The sequence below is a fragment of the Physcomitrium patens genome, chromosome 13 (genome assembly GCF_059467195.1).
Source record: "Physcomitrium patens ecotype Gransden chromosome 13, ASM5946719v1, whole genome shotgun sequence".
NCBI classification, from domain to species: Eukaryota; Viridiplantae; Streptophyta; class Bryopsida; order Funariales; family Funariaceae; genus Physcomitrium; species Physcomitrium patens.
Window position 1 is genome coordinate 6,168,598 of NC_143422.1, and position 19,898 is coordinate 6,188,495.

A 19,898-nucleotide genomic window follows, 5' to 3' on the forward strand; every position below is an offset into this window, starting at 1 on the left:
TCATATGTTGGAAAACCGCTGGAGCATTGGTAAGACCAAAAGGCATGACATTATATTCGAAATGACCATACCTTGTACGGAATGCTGTCTTCCACTCATCTCTTTCCTTGATTCGTACGAGATTATAAGCTCCCCTTAGATCAATTTTTGTAAAGATCTTCGCACGTCCAAGTTGTTCTAAGAGACTAGAAATCAAGGGTAATGAGTAACGATTTTTCTTTGTTACCTTGTTGAGGCCTCGATTGTCACGGACACAAAATACAGACTTGAAATCTAACAAGAAGTTCAAGAAGAAGTGGCAGAACTAGATTAAACAGATGAGTACAAGAACAACACCAGAAAGGTGAGCTAGAACTCCAAGAGATGTGTTGTCGACACTGAAGAACCCTTCAGCCTCGACTGCTATATATACTACTGAATAGGAAGCTTCTCGAGCTACTTCCGCTAACTAGGACGCTTCTCTAACAACTTCTACTAATTAGGAAACTTCTCGAGCAACTTCCTAGAATCTATCAGAATATTCTAGAACCTTCTAAGAGAATCTTTAGAGAATATTCTAAGAATCTTCTAGAACCTTCTAAAAGAATCTTTAGAGAATCTTTAGAGAATATTCTAGAAGAATATTCGAAGAATCTTCTAATGTATGTCCATGACATCACCTCCTCTTCTAACTTCGAGGTCTCCGAGAAGCAATGTTGTTATCAGTCAATACCAACGCAAGAAAATGAAAATCTGTCGCATCACATCCGCTATGAATTCCAATTGTTGTTCGCGAGGCAAATGATTCATCGGCCCTTGGAGCCAACGATAGTGACCAACACCTTCAACCTCTGACCAAGCGTGGACTTCTGTGTCTTCATTGTGAAACTGTCCTCCAAACACACCTTCTGGCTGACCGTCGTAGGCAAGCTCGACCTCAAATACAATTACTAGCGATCTGTTGCTCGGTATCCTCCGACGTCGTCGTGGTGCAGGCGGTTCTTCATCTCGCGGTCGTCTTCGTGAGCTAGTCGCTTGAGATGACATAACAAGTGTAGTATCTTGACTATCCATGTCCAAAGGCTAAAATGATGAGAGCAAACTATAGTTGCTAACAAAGTTCTACACTATCGAACTATGGGTTTTGGAGGTGCCCTCCCCCCTTTTTATGTTACTTGATGAGCAAGCTTCAGCAAGAAGCTATCGTTGAATCGGCTTAGGTTTATGAGGATATCGTTGATGAAATTCTTGTACCTTTTTTGGTGCATTGGCAAGATTTTCGGCACGCTCCCACGTTTGTTCATTGATGTCGTATCCACTCTAATGTACTAAATACTCCAATTTTCTCCTATTACGCCGTGAATCTAGTACCTTTTCCACCTCGTATTCCTCATGGTTTTCAATTTCGATACTTGGTGGCGGACTTTGTACTCTTTGGGGAAAAGCTGACTCTCGATAAGGTTCCAACAAAGACACATGAAAGACTGGATGTACCTTCATAGTAGCTGGTAACTCCAGACGATATGCCACCGGATTGATCTGCTTCCCGATAACAAATGGCCCTAATCTCCGATAGTCCAATTTGTCACATGGCCGCTTGGTCTTGATATTCCGTCGAAGAAGCCATACTTTACTTCCAACTTTAAAAGTAGGCACCTCATTTCGATATTTATCTGCAGATGCCTTGTAACTCTCTTGGGCAGATTGTAATTGAAGCTTCAACGTCGCTTGAATCTCCGATAGTTGCTTCACAAATCCTTCAGCTGCTGGGTTGTTATTTGCTGAAGAACTCAATAAATCGAGCTTAGGGTGGTATCCGTAGTTGGAGAAGAATGGTGTTTGTTGAGTTGACGCATGAAGAGTGTTGTTGTATGCGAACTCAGCAAGCGGTAGATATGCAGTCCAATCATCTTGTTGATAGTTGATGCTGCATCGTAAATATTGCTCCAAAACTTGATTCACCTGCTCCGTTTGACCGTCAGTTTGAGGATGAAAAGCCGAAGAGAGCTTAATATCCACCTTCAATATCTCAAAGAGAGACCTCCAAAACTTGGATACAAATTGAGTACCTCGATCCGACACGATATCATCTGGTAGGCCATGATAACGATATATGTTATCAAGAAAGAGTCTTGCGGTGTCTTCACTTGACGATGTTTTCTTGCAAGGCACGAAATGTGCCATCTTTGTAAATCGATCCACCACAACAAAGATGCTGTCAAATGAATTCGATGGCGGTAGGTCCGTAATGAAGTCCATAGAAACTGAAGACCATGGTCGGTGCGGAATAGGCAATGGCTGGAGAAGTCCATACGGACGATGTCGAGGGATCTTGGATCTTGAACAAACATCACAAGAAAGGACAAATTCCTTCACATCTTTCCACATTTGAGGCCACCAAAAATCTCGTGAAATGAGCTCCAAAGTCTTGTTGAATCCAAAATATCCCGCAGCTGGAAAGTCGTGGCGAGTTTGAAGTACTCGGAGTCGAGTTGGTCCTTTCGGGATATACAACCGCTCCTCAAAATACAGAAGATCTCCCTCCACCTTAAACTTGTCATTATCGACACGTTGTTTGATGTCAAGAGCTATAGAATCCTCACTGGTCGCAGTACGTACCTCGCTAAGGAAGCCGTCATCGATAGTTGCAACAGTAGCAAAAATCCTGAATTTTTTTGGTTTCAACAATGTTGTACATTGTTGATCAAACGCTGCTTCTCCAGCCTTTGACGCAAGATACGATCTCCTCGATAATACATCAGATAATCCTTGCTGTTTTTCAGGGCGATAGGTGATAATAAAGTCAAATCGTGATAGAGACATATTCCATCGAGCTTGACGACGATTCAAAATTCGAGCTGTCATGAAGTACTCCAAATTCTTGTGGTCCGTATAAACAGTCACTGGATGTATAGCTCCTTCGAGGAAGTGACGCCACTCTTGGAAGGCATCCACTATAGCAAGCAACTCTTTATCGTGGATCTCGTAGTTGATCTCAGCAGCAGAGAACTTTCGTGAATAGAACGCAACTGGGTGAAGCTTCTTGTCTATGCCCATCTGTGAAAGCACAGCTCCCAAAGCAAAATCTGAAGCATCGGTCTCTAAATAGAAAGCCTTTGCAAAGTCAGGGTGTACCAAGATTGGAGCCGTAGTGAATGCCGTCTTGAGATCTTGAAATGCTTTTGCTGCTTGTGATCCCCATTCGAGCTTGTCTTTGCTTGTTAGACGCGTGAGTGGTGCAGCAACTTGAGAATAATTCTTGATGAAGATCCGATAGAAGTTAGCAAATCCAAGAAAACATTGAACATCTCTAACCGTCTTCGGAACTTCCCAAGATATAATTGCTTCTACCTTTTTTGGATCCATCTTCAAGCCCTCTGTAGTCACAATGAAGTCCAAAAATTCCATCTCATTCTGGTGAAATTGACACTTCTCCAACTTGGCGTAGAGTCCTCGTTCGCGTAGTTTTTCAAGAACCAAACAAAGGTGCTTCTCTTGTTCTTCTTCATTCTTGGAAAATATCAAAATATCATCCAGATAGATGACAACAAAGTCATCGAGGTACTCCCGAAAGATGTCGTTCATCATATGCTGAAAGACCGCTGGAGCATTGGTAAGACCAAAAGGCATGACATTGTACTCAAAATGGCCATACCTTATACGAAAGGCTGTCTTCCATTCATCTCCTTCTTTGATTCGCACAAGGTTGTAGGCTCCTCTTAAATCAATCTTTGTAAAAATCCTTACACATCCAAGTTGATCTAAGAGGCCGGAGATCAAAGGTAAGGGATAGCGATTTTTCTTGGTCACCTTGTTGAGTCCTCGGTAGTCCACGCACATCCGCAGTGAGCCATCCTTTTTCTTCACCAATAGGATTGGTGCTCCAGCTGGTGACTTTGAATGTCGAATAAAATTCTTGGCTAGATTCTCATCGATGTACTTCCGCAATTCTGCCAACTCCGTCTGCGATAGGTTGTATATTGGACCAAAAGGTGGTTGCGCTCCTTCCTCTAAGTCTATGGCGCAATCATATGGTCGATGTTCCGGTAGTATATCGGCGTTCTTCTTCTGAAACACGTCTTCAAAATCCCTATATTGCTCTGGTATATTCGATGTTGAGATATTCTCGCCGCTAGTTGGAGCTGCATAAATGACAAATGGTGCGCCTTCCTTGGACGATCTTAGGAATGCTCACGCTCCAATAAACATGGATTTCTTCATGTAGGTTCTACCAACAGGTTTATTATTATTTTTTTCAGGAAATGTTATCCTTCGTAGCCTCCAATCAATGGACGGATTATGATCTTCTAACCAAGAAAGACCAACGATAACAGGGCTTGATGGGGTTCTAATAATATTAAAAATAACGTGACTACTATGGTCCTTAAACACCACTTCTATAGGTTCTGATTCGTGGGTAATGTTGCCTGACAATAAGGGTCGTCCATCTATCACCTCTACGTGAACAGGTTTGGACTTCTGTACTAAACGGATCTTGTGGCGTTTAGCAAACTCTTCATCTAAAAAACAAGTAGATGCCCCCGAATCCAATAAAGCTAAAGTTTTTTGTTTTTGAGGGCCTAAAAACAAAGGAATTGTAAAATTACGGGCAGGTTGGACAATGAAGGAAGAACCTGATTGTTGTCGTGATATTAGATTGTCCAGCCGCACGGTTCCTACTGTGGCTGGGCGTCGTCATTTTCCAGAATCATCGCACTTCTAGTCTTGACAAGGTGCCAATTTTGCTTCTTTGGGCAATTTCCAACCTTGTGACCTTCTTCTCCACAGTACAAACATAACCCTTCCTCCATACGTCGTTTCTTCTCTGTTGGAGTAAGAGATCGGACACGCGCCGTGTCGATTTGCATGTCTGTTGCCTCCGAATGTGAGTTTAAGCTATTTGCAGACATAGTCACGTCGTAACGAGTCATTTGGTGTCTTGGACGTTGGTCTTGGCGACGCTGGAATAGGCGGTTGTCACACTTTACAGCTTGGCTAATAGCTTCTTTGAGCGTTTGAGGATCAGGAAGAGATAACAGCAAGTCCTTCACATCATCCTTCAAGCCCCAATAAAACTGACTCACCAACGCCTCTTCACCCCAATTAATGTCACTTGCCAATTGTCTGAAATCCGAGGTATAGACTGATGCAGAGCGTGTTCCTTGTCATAGCGATCGGATCTTTGTTGTAGCCCATCGAACTTTATCATGCTCGCCACATGCTTCTGCAAACGCCTCCAAGAACGTTTCAAAGTTGCTCAGGATTGGCGATCGCTTCTCGAACAAGGGAGTAAACCAAGACAGGGCTTGTGCTGTAAGCAAGGTTCCAACAAGCCCAACACGCGCTTCCTCCGTCGGATAACGTTCGGGCTCTAAAATTGTTATCAACCTGATTTGGTTGACAAAACCTCGAAACTTGGAACGAGTTCCATCAAACTTATCCGAAAGACTAACTCGAGGCTCCTTTCGTTGTAGGACTACTCGATCTTGTTGAAATGGAGGTAGAACTGCTTCTTCTGGCGCAGAAGTTTGAGGCTGATATGCTTTAGATGGCGCTATCTCAGATGCTCCATTGTTATGGAGTCCTACTATGACTCCTTCGATCTCTGTTGTCCTATGTGACAACGAGGCAAGAGCATTTATGATGGCGTCTAGTTTGGATTCCAAACTTTCAGCCATTTTAACGTCTTAACCTTCGGCTAACCTTCAGAAAGAAGAAAAAAGAGTTTTGACAAGAGGACAATATTGGTTCAGAGGAGAGTACTCCGCAACCTCTAAAACGCCTTAAGACTCCAAGATGAGGGGTAATCCACTCTCTCCAAGAAGAATAAGGCTCCAATATTGAGAAAGAAGAGATATCAGTTTAGAGGAGGGTAATCCGCAACCTCTAAAACACTAGCACACCTTCAAGAAGAGGGGTAATCCACTCTCTAACAAGAAGGAACTAGCTCTGATACCAGTGAAAATGCAGTCTCGACAAACTGTCACGGACACAAAATACAGACTTGAAATCTAACAAGAAGTTCAAGAAGAAGTGGCAGAACTAGATTAAACAGATGAGTACAACAACAACACCAGAAAGGTGAGCTAGAACTCCAAGAGATGTGTTCTCGAGACTGAAGAACCCTTCAGCCTCGACTCCTATATATACTACTGAATAGGAAGCTTCTCGAGCTACTTCCGCTAACTAGGACGCTTCTCCAACAACTTCTACTAATTAGGAAACTTCTCGAGCAACTTCCTAGAATCTATCAGAATATTCTAGAACCTTCTAAGAGAATCTTTAGAGAATATTCTAAGAATCTTCTAGAACCTTCTAAAGGAATCTTTAGAGAATCTTTAGAGAATATTCTAGAAGAATATTCGAAGAATCTTCCAATGTATGTCCATGACATCGATAGTCCACACACATCCGTAATGATCCATCTTTCTTCTTCACAAATAAGATAGGTGCTCCAGCTGATGATTTTGAATGATGAATGAAGTTCTTGGCTAGATTCTCGTCGATGTACTTTCGTAACTCTGCCAACTCCGTTTGCGATAGATTGTAGATTGGGCCAAAAGGTGGTTGTGCTCCTTCTTACAAGTCTATGGCACAATCATATGGTCGGTGTTCCGGTAGTATGTCGGCGTTCTTCTTTTGAAACACGTCTTCAAAATCTTTATATCGCTCCGGTATACTTACTGTTGAGATCTTCTCCTCGGTAGTTGGAGCCGCATAAATGACAAATGGAGTGCCTTCCTTAGATGATCTTATAAACGCTCTTGCTCCAATGAATAAGGATTTCTTTTTTTGAGGTTTTTTACTAGGTTTTTTCTTGGGTGGTTTTGTGGGAAAAGTCATCTTCCGCAACCTCCAATCTATCAATGGATTATATTTTTCCAACCAAGAAAGACCAAGAATAACAGGATTTGATGGGGTTCTAATAATATTAAAAATAATATGACTACTATGGTCTTTAAACGTTACTTCTATAGGTTTTGATTCATGGGTGATGCTACAAGACAATAAAGGTCGTCCATCTATGATCTCAATATGAACAGGTTTTGATTTTTGTACTAAAGGGATCTTATGACGCTTTGCAAATTCTTCGTCTAAAAAACAAGCAGATGCTCTTGAGTCTAGTAGCGCTAAGGTTCTTAGTTTTTGAGGGCCGATAAATAGAGGGATTGTAAAACAAAGTGCAGGTTGGGCAGAAAGAAAGGAACCTGATTGTTGTTGGGATATTTCATTGTCCAGCCACACAGTTCCTACTGTGGCTGGGCATCCTCGTTTTCCTGAACAAATACTCTCCTAGTCTTGACTATGCCTCGATTTTGCTTTTTGGGGCAGTTTTCGACTTTGTGGCCTTCTCCACCGCAATACAAGCATAAATTTTCCTCTATACGTCGCTTTTTTTCTTCTATAGTAAGAGATTTGATACGTACCGCATCAATTTGCATGTCTTCCACCTTTGAATGCGAATTCACACTACTTGCCGACATAGTTGGAGCATGGCGAATTGTATGTTGTCTTGAGCGTTGGTCTTGGCGACGTTGGAATAGGCGATTATCGCACTTCACAGCTTGGCTAATGGCTTCATTGAGCGTTCGTGGATCAGGAAGAGTTAACAGCAAATCCTTCACATCATCTCTTAAACCCCAATAGAATTGACTCATCAACGCTTCTTCATCCTAATTGATGTCGCATACTAATTGCCTGAAATCCGAAGCATAGACTGATGTAGAACGCATCCCTTGTCGTAGCGATCGGATCTTTGTTGTAGCCCATCGAACCTTATCGTGTTCACCAAATGCTTCCGCAAATGCTTCCAAAAAGGTTTCGAAGTTGTTTAATATGGATGATCGTTTCTCGAACAAAGGAGCAAACCATGATAGAGCTTGTCCCGTAAGTAAGGTTCCAACAAGCCCAACACGTGTCTCCTCCGTTGGATATCGTTCGGGCTGTAAAACTGTTATCAACCTGATTTGATTGACGAATCCTCGAAACTTGGAACGTGTTCTATCAAACTTATCTGGAAGGCTAACTCGAGGCTCCTTATGTTGTAGAACTAGTGGTTCTTGTCGAACCTGAGGTAAAGTTGTTTCTCCAAGTGCCGAAATTTGAGGCTGGTGTAGTTTAGATTGTGCTATCCCTGATACTCCATCATTATGAAGCCTTGCCACCACTCCTTCAATCTCTGCAGTTCTTTGTGATAATATAGCGAGGGCATTCATAATAGCATCTAACTTAGACTCCGAACTTTCTGTCATACTAATGTCTTGACCTCCGGCCATTCTAAAAGAAGGACAAAAATGACCCTATAAGAGGCAATATTGGTTTATAGGAGGGTAATCCACAACCTATAAAATGCCTTAAGAATTTCAAGAAGAGGGATAATCCACTCTCTCTAAGAAGAATAAGACTCCAATATTGTAACAGAAGAAGTATCAGTTTAGAGGAGGGTAATCTGCAACCTCTAAAAAATGCTAGTATACCTTCAAGTAGAGGGGTAATCCACACTCTACTAAGAAAGAACTAGCTCTGATATCTCAAGTTAGTGACAGTCTCGATAAACTGTCACGGACATAAAATACAGACTTGAAATCTAACAAGAAGTTCAAGAAGAAGTGGCAAAACTAGATTAAACAGATGAGTATAAGAACAACACCAGAAAGGTGAGCTAGAACTCCAAGAGATGTGTTGTCGAGACTGAAGAACTCTTCAGCCTCGATCCCTATATATACTCCTACTTAGGAAGCTTCTCGAGCTACTTCTATTAACTAGGAAGCTTCTAGAAGGTTCCAGAGGCTTCCTTTCTAGAAGGTTCTAGAAACTTCTCGAGCTACTTCTATTTACTAGGAAGCTTCTAGAAAGTTCCAGGGGATTCCTTTCTAGAAGCTTTTAGAAACTTCTCTTCTAGAAGGTTCTAGAGACTTCCTTTCTAGAAGCTTCTAGAAACTTCTCTCTAAAAGGTTCCAGAGGCTTCTCTTCTAGAAGGTTCTAGAGGCTTATTTTCTAGAAGGTTCAAGAAACTTCTCTCTAGAAAGTTCTAAGGAATATGTCCCTAACAGATATTGAGGATACAATGGGAGATTTGGACACTAATAAAGGTTACTAATAACCAACTATTGAATCTTCATCTTCATCTTTTGTTTGAGTTATTTAAATATAAGCTCAAATACTTAGATATTAACATGTAGCTTTAAATATACTTCTAAGTCTACTTCCACCTTCACCTATAATGACATGTACAAGAGCTTGATTTTTGATATAATAACAAGCAATTGATGAATAAGTAATGGCTTAGATTCTTTCTAAGTTATTTATATCTTTAGCATATATGGAACATGCTTTTTATATAAGCACTAAAGAATCAACTATTATTATTGAAGCTATGAAAATGGATGACACTTGAAAGTCAAAAGAAGCAATGGATTTAGAGTACGAGAGTCTCATTGACAACAAGACTTGGACTTTGACACCATTACTAGTAAAAAAAAAAAATCAATTGGTTGTAAATAAATTTTCAACATCAAATATAATGCTAATGGTTCAATAAAATACTATAAGATAAGACTTATTGCAAAATATTATGAACAAAAAGAAAGTATTGATTACAATGAGATTTTTGCTCCAATGGCAAAAATAACCTCAATTTGTATACTACTTGCACTAGCTGCAATTGAAGATTTGAAAGTTCATCAAATAGATATCAAGATAGGATTTTTGAATGAAGATCTTGAATAAAGAATATATATGAATCAACCAAAAAGCTATATATCAGAGGATAAAGAACGATTGATGTATAAAGTCTTTAAAACTTTTTATGGGCTCAAACAATCTCCTACGACATAGTATAAGAAAATAGATGATTATTTTGCCTCACAATATTTAAAAAGAAGCCATGTTGATTCTAATATTTATGTTTTGTGGACAGGTAATGGCTTCTTCATCATTATTGCATTTTAGGTGGATGACTTGTTGCTTATGTCCAATAATAAGAAACTCATCTTAGAAATATAAAAAAAATTTACTGAGAGGTTTGAATAAAGGAATTAGAAGAAATTCACTATATTTTGTATGTGTAGATTATAAAGAATTAAAAGATTTGTAAAATCTACTTCAGTTAGAAAAGGTATGTAGAAAATATCCTTGAAAGATTTGGCATGATAGATTGTAAACCTTTGGCTACTTCTTTGGATTCTAATAGTAAATTTTCAAGAGACATGAGTCAAAAAATTCCTGAGGAGATTAAAGAAATGAAAGAGATTCCATACCAAAATGCAGTGGACAATTTAATCTCCGCAATGATAGGGACTTGGATAGATATTTCATATCTAGTAGGAGTTATTAGCTAAAATATTGTAAATTCTGGCCTACAATATTAAATAGCAATAAAATGTATTTTGCAATATCTTCAAGGTACATTAGATCATATGCTATAATATGGTGGAAGTCCTTTGAGTTTGTAAGTGATTGATCACTATGATGTAAACTATGTAGGAGATATTGATACACAACGTTCAACCATTAGTTATACATTCTTATTGGCTGGTAGTGCAATTAGTTAGAATAGCAAGAAATAACCAAAAGTTGCATCATCTACAACCAAAGTAGAGTACATGGCAGCTATTCATGCTACTAAAGAAGCAATTTGGCTTTAAAGGTTTTTTTTAAAGATATTGGATTTTCACAAGAGAGTCCTTTTATTATTTTCAATGATGGTCAAAGTTACATTTTTCTTTTAAGGAATCTTACATTCTATGCTGATACTAAGTATGTTGAAATTCAATATCACTTTATTTATAAAAAGATTGAGAGTGGCAACATCAATTTAGTTTTTTGCAAGATTAAAGAGATGGTTGCAAATGTTTTGACCAAAGGTCTAATTTGTGAGAAATATTGTAAATTCAAGGAGATGATGGGCATCATCAAATTGAATTAGTCTAATATATCATTAAGTGAGAATATTAATAGAGTATGTAACTCCTATTAGATATAAAGTAAAATGGGTGATTGACACCACTTTGCTAATTGACAAGTTGTAGCCGCCATTTGTTGGTAGTAATACTATTTAACTATCATAGCCTATGAAGTCGTCATATGGCCTAACAAGACAAGTATCCACATATTAATTGGACATTATTAACTAGGCTAGTTATTTGTATATTCACACTAAAAAGTCCATGTATTTAGACCATGGACTTGTGCTATATAAAGAATAAAAGTAGAGGTTTATTTTAAGCATTTGTTATCTTGAATTCTTGATAATAAAGTAGAGAATTCTTTTGTATTTGTTTCATAAAACTTCTATCTTAGCAATACACTTCTTCTTTATTTTTTTACAATACTTACTCTTCAAGTGGACAATGAATATTTAGAGCAGCTCAAAAGATGGTTGTTTTTTTATTCTACAGAAAGTCTCATCTACAACTTGAGCCATCAAAGACTATGTACAAGGTACTGCTATCTAAAGCTTTCATAATGCTATTATATTCTATTTTGTGTCTTAAAATTATATTCTATTTTTTTTAGTGGATCTCTATTTTTTAATATAAGAATTGGATTTAAAACAATACCTTCTATAAAAGTAGAAATAAGCTCTATTTTGGCCTTTTAAGAATGTTTTAGCTTGTGTTATTGTAGTAAAATTATTTTATTCTATCTCTTATATATTTAGAATGCCTCTTATTCCAGATATTGTAGCAATAGTTTAAATACATACCATTCATTTAAAGTAGAGGATTGTTAGTATTTTTCTATTATCTAGGTTTAAAATCTTATCTTTCAATCTAAAAATGAAATGTCTTTAGTCTGTCTTAATAATCAATTCTTTACTATACTATAGAAATTATCTTTTATATAGTAAAATATACCTAGATTTTGAGATCCAAAGTTTCTTAGTCATATTCAATGCAAAAAAAAGTTGAAAAGCCTTGATGGCATCTACCACTAACTCAAAGTTCTCAACATGATTACTTTCTAAGTACTTTGATAAAAGAGATTGATAATATTGATTCTTGGTGTGTACCATAAAAAAACTACTTTCATACTTATTACTATCTAATGGCTTAAGAATAACTTGTATATGTACTTACAATGAAGACCAATTTTGTAATTTATTAGTAATCACCTCTAAGAAATTATATGACTAAGAATTATTGCCTATTTGGTGCAAAAAAAAGGATATTGTTGGCCAATAATCCAACCTCATCTTTATAGTATGCTTATAAACATAAACTATATATGATAAAAAATAGAATAGTATTAGATATATTTAGAAATAATACTTATAATAAGTAGAAGATATTAGAAACAAAAGTTAAAAATCTAGAATTAATCTTTATTCTAATAATATATAAGCAAAGTTCAAAAGTAAACCAAAGCAACTAATACTTGCTTATAGTTGATGGTCATGGATTGCAGGATTTGTAATAATAAATAAGATCGTATTAAAGTCTAAAATCTTAAATTATATACTTCACAAATATATTAATATTAAATTATTCTAAAATTCATAATTTTTACTTCTAAATTATTAATTTTAATCTCTAAAATTTAATTCTTAAATCCTACATCAAAAAAATACCTAATATAAATGGAATATAAGTAAGAAAAAAATCTAATATAAAAAGAATCTAAATTTAAAAAATTATATAAAAGAAGTTAAAAGAAGAAAAAAAAAATTGTGTAAAAATGATTAAAAAAAAAAGAAATTAGAAATAGTTAGTATGAATAGAAATATAGTTAGTCACCTATATTCTTAATAAGATAAGATAATTAAGCCACCTTAGGTAGTTGATGTAGTTAAAGTAATTAAAAAAAGATACACTTATTTAATTAGACAAGGTGATTAAGCCATTTTAGATAATTAAGGTTGTTAAGATAGTTAACAAAAAGATAGATTTATCAAGATTAAATAATAAGAAAAATAATCATTATAAGAAAGGCTATGAATATATATATATATATATATATATATTTTTATTTTTATTTATTATAATAATAATAATAAAAATTAATATTCTATTATGTTCTACTTCATTTGTGCATAGATAATTCTAAGTCCCAAGTTACAAAATGATTCAAGAAAGGATTCATAAAGGCTTTTTGGTTTTCAATTCAAGATTAAAGAAGCTTTGGAGCCAAGGCTATAGAATTAGAAAGCAAGCATGATGACTATTAGTCAAGATTTATTAAGTGCAAGGTAAAGATTTATCTTAATCAAACTACATCATTAGACTACTTTGAGCTTAACAAAGATTTACTTGGTGATAGTTAGATATTACAAGATATATAAAGATGTAAAGGAGAAGAGATTGGAGAACCAAGATGACAAAGTTAGGCTTAGAACTTATTAGCTAAAGAAGAATTAGTCGATCTTTACCTTGATATTTACCTCAATATTAATATTGACCTTGACAAAGATCTTAACTTTAACCTTTTTATCAATCCAAAAATTGCTATGTAGAAATAAAAAGAAGTTCATAAATTTGAAGACTTTGTGAGTATTGTAGCATATTTATAGGTAAAATTTTGTCAATTTTATCTTGAATATTTTTAAAAAAATTGATATTAATCAAATAATTAGATTGATGATTATGAGGATTTTTGTAGATTATAGACTTAAATCATTGAAATTTAGAATCAAGGAGGATTTTTGCAATTTTGTAACATTTGCTAATTCAATTGAAGAAAAAATTGATGAGAGCAATTTAGTCTTAGAAACCTACATATTAGCCAATTTTTCAAGCAATTTAATAATTCAATAAAAGAAAATTTCCATTGGAAGAACAACATTCAAATTGGAGGAAGAAGGCAGCAAATATTTGGAATGTTTTAGAAGCTTTTCTTTTAATTAGTGAGTTTGATTTTTTTAAAATTTTATGTACTTATTAATTGCTTATAGGTTGAAATGTGAGTAAAATTTTAGTCAAGATCAATAATTTTATTAATATTTATTGAGATTTAAAAATAATTTAAAAAAATGATTGAAATTTATTCAGGATTTACTTTGGATTTGATTTAGGATTTAAGATTTAGGATTTGGTTTAGGATTTAGGATTTAGGATTTGGTTTAAGGTTTAAGATTTGATTTAGGATTTAGTATTTGGTCTAGGATTTGATTAGAGGTTGGTTAGATTTTGGTTTTTTTTATGTTTTTAAATATTTCTTTAAGATCATTATTAATTCTTTAAGGATATTTTTTTGTATTTTTTAAGATTTTTTAAGTTTTTTAGGTATTTTTTAAGTTTTTTTTTTTTTTTTTTTTTTTTTTTTTAAGATTGATTTATAATTTCTTTATGTTTCTTTTGTAGTTTCTTTTAAATTTCTTTAAAGTTAGTTAAAATTTGATTAGGATTATTACAGTATATTTTTAAAATATTTGGATTTTTATGAAATTTGAGAATTTATGGTTTAAAAAATTAGTATACTATTGGAGAATAATAAAAAGGTTTGATAAAGTATAAATTCATAAAAATAATATATAAAATAAATATAATAATATAGTATTTTTTAAAAAAAATTAACCAAATCATACATACTTATATTATTGAAAAATTATACTTTCATGGATTTACTTTAACATCAATAAAATTTAAAAATTATTTTTATATCTATAAAATTTTAATTTTTTCTTTATTCAAACTATGTAAGTTAGAACAATGTATGGAAGAAAGAATGAGTTTTTTTTTTTTTTTTTTTTTTTTTCTGTAAATTATATTTTGTACCTTAGACCAAATACAAATATATCACAAAAAAATACAAGACCTTGGTCAAGTTTTGTTTATTAAAAATGTATTAGTATTATTTATTAAAAAATCTATTTGTCTTTCATGAAGGATACATGACATGTTATTTACATAATTTTCTAGAAGTGCCTTAATATTATTCCACACAATGACACCTAAAAGTGAGAAAAAGAATTTAAAAAGCTTAATGGCATGAAATACAATGATAACTGCTTTACATTTTCATTATTTTATGATGCTAAGGATCACCTTATTTGAAAGTAAATCTTTACTAATTAACGAAGCTTTGGACTCGAGGTTCACTGTCTCATCTGCATCAAATTTATAATCGTAAACATACCAGCTCCCACTTGTGTACTGTTAAACTCAACTTCATCATTATAGCTATCACCTGTTACAGCATAGGAAGTATCTTTTTCTGTGTAAAAATAAAATTTTCGACTGTTGTTTTCATGGCAAGTTTCATTGCTACCTGTGCCAATTATATCCAACTTGAGTCAACAACTTGTGTTGAATTATACCCATACAACCAATGCAACATCCAATTATTTGATTGAACAGTAACCGACAATCACACTGAACATGATGACGAAAATTATTATTATCATCATTATTATTATTATTCTGTGTGCAACCAGGTATAATTCAACCCAATTCATGTCAATTTCATTTCACCTCATTAGCAACTTGCTAGAACATTCCCAATAGAGCTTCTAATTGATGTTTTCAAACCCTGAAGCAAGCTGTTGTGCTTTGGAGTATCTCCAATTGCTATTCCCAGAGGTAGGTTGAGACAGATTCTGCTTGTGAATAAAGAAACAAGGTATTGTTTTTATTGTTATTATTCGTGCATAATTCGGAATGTATTTGATGAAGTTTTTGTATACTAGAACAAGATCTGGTCGGTGTTTTACGACACTTTCAACGTTGATTATTAAGCTAACAATGCCAAACTTGTGTGGTCCACAAATGAACAGAGGAATGCTGGTATGGTCCATTATGATTAATCATAGAAAGGAATGTTGTTGTCTGATTGTATAAATCTCGAAAAATGGGTAACCAGGACAACGTCTTGTTGTGCACAAGACACGAATCATGGGTTTGGTGCTCACCCTGAATCCTATTACCAATAATTTAAAAAGAAAAGAACTGCACGAATAGATCTACATGCACTGTTACAATAAGCTAGTTGGGTACGCCCTCAGCTACACTAGTTAAAACACAAACTCATTTCATATCTAACACATCTCGACGTCGTTACTGCCGAAGGCATGCCATCGCATAAGAGTATGCTGGTAGCGTTACCGGCGAAGAAATAGGCAGTCAACGTAGGCAAAAAAAATGGACCAAAAGAATAGCGTCACAGAAATGTGTACCATAAATCTTTGCGTCCCAATACTAGAAGCGGTATTGATCGAATGAGGATGGATCGACAATCTGAGATCCTATAGGCTTAAGGAATCTCAGGTTGCTTTGTAATGAGCTGCAAACCAGGGGTGTCAGCTTCCAAACACTTCTGAATGTCAGGGTAGACCGTGCTAATCTCTTTTCGATGAACCGCAGAGTCGTAGCGGCACTGAAAGACATAATCAAGCGGAACTTGGAAGCATGTATCCACAGTCTGTCCACGGGTGCATGGAGGACGCGTTTCTAGTTCATCGCGGAATCCAATGAACCAAGGGATGAGCCCGCCATATGCCTGAGCAACTCCACTGAACGTCGACTGAGGCGTGACAAACAGGTAGTCGGAGTAGCTGAGAGTGATGATCTCCGCCAGCGCGTCCTGGAAAATCTTCACGCCGAACTTCTGCAGGCCTTCGTGGGAAAACTGAAAAACCTCGACGTGTTCGCCAGTTTCAGTTGGATAGGTAGCGAATGTGTCACTGAGATTATTTTTTACACCATCAAACAACGACGCTACGAAGACGGAGGTCGTTCTGTTTGAAACATGGGGTAACATTCGCCGAGAATTGGTCACGACGGGTGGAAGAAGATGATTGTTTATGGCGCACTGCCAAATTCGAGCCTCAACAACCCGATCCATCCTATCGAACTGCTCCTTTTGGTAACGATACCGAACTTGAATGCCTAACCGACGATCAGCTCGCTGGAGCCCATAGTCTCGCTGAATGCTCTTGACTTGCTCCCAAACCACGTCAGATGGCGACATAACATCGCGCAAGAGGTTCGTGAGCATCATCTTATCCGGAAATAGAGCGTCCAGAACCGGCCGGAATGAGGGCACAGCGTATAATTTTGGCGCGAAGTAGATGCAGCCCATGATATACACCCATGTCACATTCTTGTAATAGTCCTGTTCCGTGTCGCAAAAAAATCTGCTGTCGAGTTGCTCCGTATACCCACCTTCGCCATTCGCCACAGCGTAATCCATAATAAGCTGCGACGTGTCATCCCCGCCTTCAGCTCCACGAGCTATGTCAATGCGGCTGTGGAAACTTCCAGACTTATTCCAGTAACTGCCCAGCCCTCTAGAGTCTCGATTAAAGGGCGTCACAAGCTGGTTAGGATCGAAATGCAACCATGAGGATCCTTCAAAGGGCTCGCAGAGCAACTGAGGAGGCAGAATTCCGGGTCTGGCAATAAGCAGCACGCGCTGAGTAATGAGAGAGTAAGCAAACGCCGACGCAATCATCACCAACCTATTTCCCAACCCCGCTGCTAACTCTGTGTCCAATATTGTGAACTTGCACTCAACGGTGGAGTTTTGGCTCGTGAAATACGCCACCGGGTCACCAATCCTATGCAAACAAGTGCGGTGGAGTTTGGAGTATTCTCGGAGAACCTCTTGCCACTGGGAATTCGGCTCCACGTAGGGAACGTGTTTCCTTTGCTTGTATTGTAGCCGCATCTCTCTGCGGCTGAGACACGGATTCTCTCGATTCCATTTCACTCTGGCCTCTTCTGTGAACCAATCGCTCTCATCCTCCCCTCCCGTGGCTAATCTTGTAGATTCTTGTAAAGAAGTTATGAAGTTTTCCAAAAGTTTTACACGCCTTTCTCTCAACTCAGTGTCATTCAGCTCAATTATAGGCAGGAGTCCGAATTCGTCCAAATTTTCTGAAGACACCGGGACCTTCGCAGAAAAATACAGGCAAGAGAAAATGAGTACCATGAGAATGAAGAGGAAACTGATCCCTCGGTGGACGCCGCAGCGTCTTGACGACGTCATCAAGACAGGTGTTTCTAAGCCAGTCTTCACTTAAGCCGATCTCGACCATTGACCTACAGAAGAACGCCTAACCTTTGACCTGGGTCTGAAGTATCACACCGTTCAAGGGTAAGAACTTTTATGTGGTACGTGCTGGAGAAGGATTGGCTAGCTCACATTGGAGAGGTTAGAGTGGCGGCGACGAATGTAATTCAAGAAGATAGCCGTTAAGCAAATCCCAGAAACAATCCGACTAGCGGCACCTTCTCGATCTGGTGCAAGAATTTACAACTCTATAAAAAATCGCAAGATCTCGAATCAATCACAGGCTGGAATTAAGAGCTATTTCATGTGCGACCTGCTCCTGTCGATTGTACCAAGCTGCACGTTCTTAGCCTGTGGAGGTCGTCCAGGTGGTTCAATATCAAATCCAACACTAACGAAATGTAAAAGAAAATAGCAATCCTAAAACTGAGAGATCGAAAGAGGATGCTTGAAAAGCGTCCGGAATTCAAACAGGACTGAGCGCGAGAGATCTCACCGTGAGCCAACCATCCGCGCTACACACACCCGTGGAGTTGAATCGACCCAAATACTCTCCACCACCACCACCACTCGCGGAATCCTCCTAACTTCTAAAGTAAGTCACGAAGTTCGGGGGCTGACTAACTAATCCTAAGTTGCAGGTTTCTGGAACCGATTCTGGAGCGAAATCCACGAAGTAGCAGGACCATCACCGAGGAAGGAAGCTTTGAGGGAGAAGCCTGTGTTACACGGCACAACTACCCGAAACGCTCGGCTAGAAAATGCCAGGGGGCTACACACATCGATTAACCGCATCGACACCAAGACTTCAATTAGATCAGTGTGCTCCAGTAACCACCTCCAGTAACCACCTCCAGTAACCACCTCCAGTAACCACCTTCAGCACCCCGACAGGCAGGCCGAGTTGGGAGAATGCGCCAGTTATGAACCGGAATCTTCTATTATTAGAGCCGTGATTGGAGATCACTTGAGATGGTTTCTTCTTTGCATCTATCCATCGATCTATCGATTGATCAGTTCGGTCGCGGGGGGTGGTCATGTCGATCGTGCGGGGACTTAAGCGCGTGCTGACCCTCATTCGGCGCCAGAGTGCAGAGGCCTCTCCTTCGGAACACCACAACGAATGGGACCATGCTCGTCAACACGCATGCAGACACGAAGAGACACGCAACCTTTTACTTTCTACGGTGAAAAAGATTGCAAAGTTAATGAGGTGAGTATTACATGAGTGAACTAGCTGGATTTATTTTATTTTATTTTATTTTTTCTTTTGGATCCTTTTTTCTTATTTGAATTCATATGGAAAGTTCAAATAGAAATTTATCACGGTCAACATGAGTCTAATCAACTACAAGAAGGTTGGACTACATGTATTCTTTGGAGAAATTTACTCCAAATTGTTACCTGAAAGCAATTCCTACCAATGTTCACATTGACTTACCTTTAAAACTTTATTGTATTGTTATCTGATTTTATTTTTTGTAACAATTTGATACTATTTGTGCTAAATAACATATAACATATTCATTGATGCTTAAATTGTATAATTTTTAAATTTATGATAATTATTATAAAATAAATAAATAATATAAATCATATGATATTTGTAATAAATAATAATGAAAAAATATACATTTGAAGTTTAAAAGTTGTAGACATTATTGTTATTAACTTACAATATATCTATAAAGTTATTTTTTTTAAAAATTATCTTCTAAATTTTATCTTTTATATTATTATTATTATTATTAAATATAATTAAATAAATATAATAAATCTTTAAAAAATTAAGGATTTCTTCAAAAATTCTTTTACCTCTTGAATTAAAAAAAATCTCATCATTATTTATTGTTATTGTTGTTATTTTTAATTATATATATATATATATATATATATATATATATATATATATATATGTCTTTTTAACTATTTTAAATCAAAATTAATATCATTTTGTTTAGATGATAATA

General features: G+C 36.6%; 1 protein-coding gene across 3 annotated transcripts; it reads right to left on the reverse strand.

Moving 5' to 3' along the window:
- Positions 1-15,684: 15,684 nt before the first annotated feature.
- Positions 15,685-18,833, reverse strand: LOC112290315 (putative fucosyltransferase 8). Of its 3 annotated transcripts, none has more exons than XM_024536464.3 (2): positions 18,425-18,833; positions 15,685-18,279 (listed from the first exon to the last, which is right to left on the reverse strand). In XM_024536464.3, the coding sequence occupies exon 2, from the start codon at positions 17,902-17,904 to the stop codon at positions 16,168-16,170; it is 1,737 nt and encodes a 578-aa protein (XP_024392232.1). In that variant the 5' UTR covers positions 17,905-18,279; positions 18,425-18,833; the 3' UTR covers positions 15,685-16,167. The 3 variants fall into 3 exon arrangements, with proteins under 3 accessions (XP_024392232.1, XP_073394160.1, XP_024392233.1); XM_073538059.2 differs by having other exon boundaries at positions 15,685-17,808; positions 18,425-18,824; XM_024536465.3 differs by having other exon boundaries at positions 15,685-17,808; positions 18,061-18,824.
- Between the last annotated feature and the right edge of the window lie 1,065 nt (positions 18,834-19,898).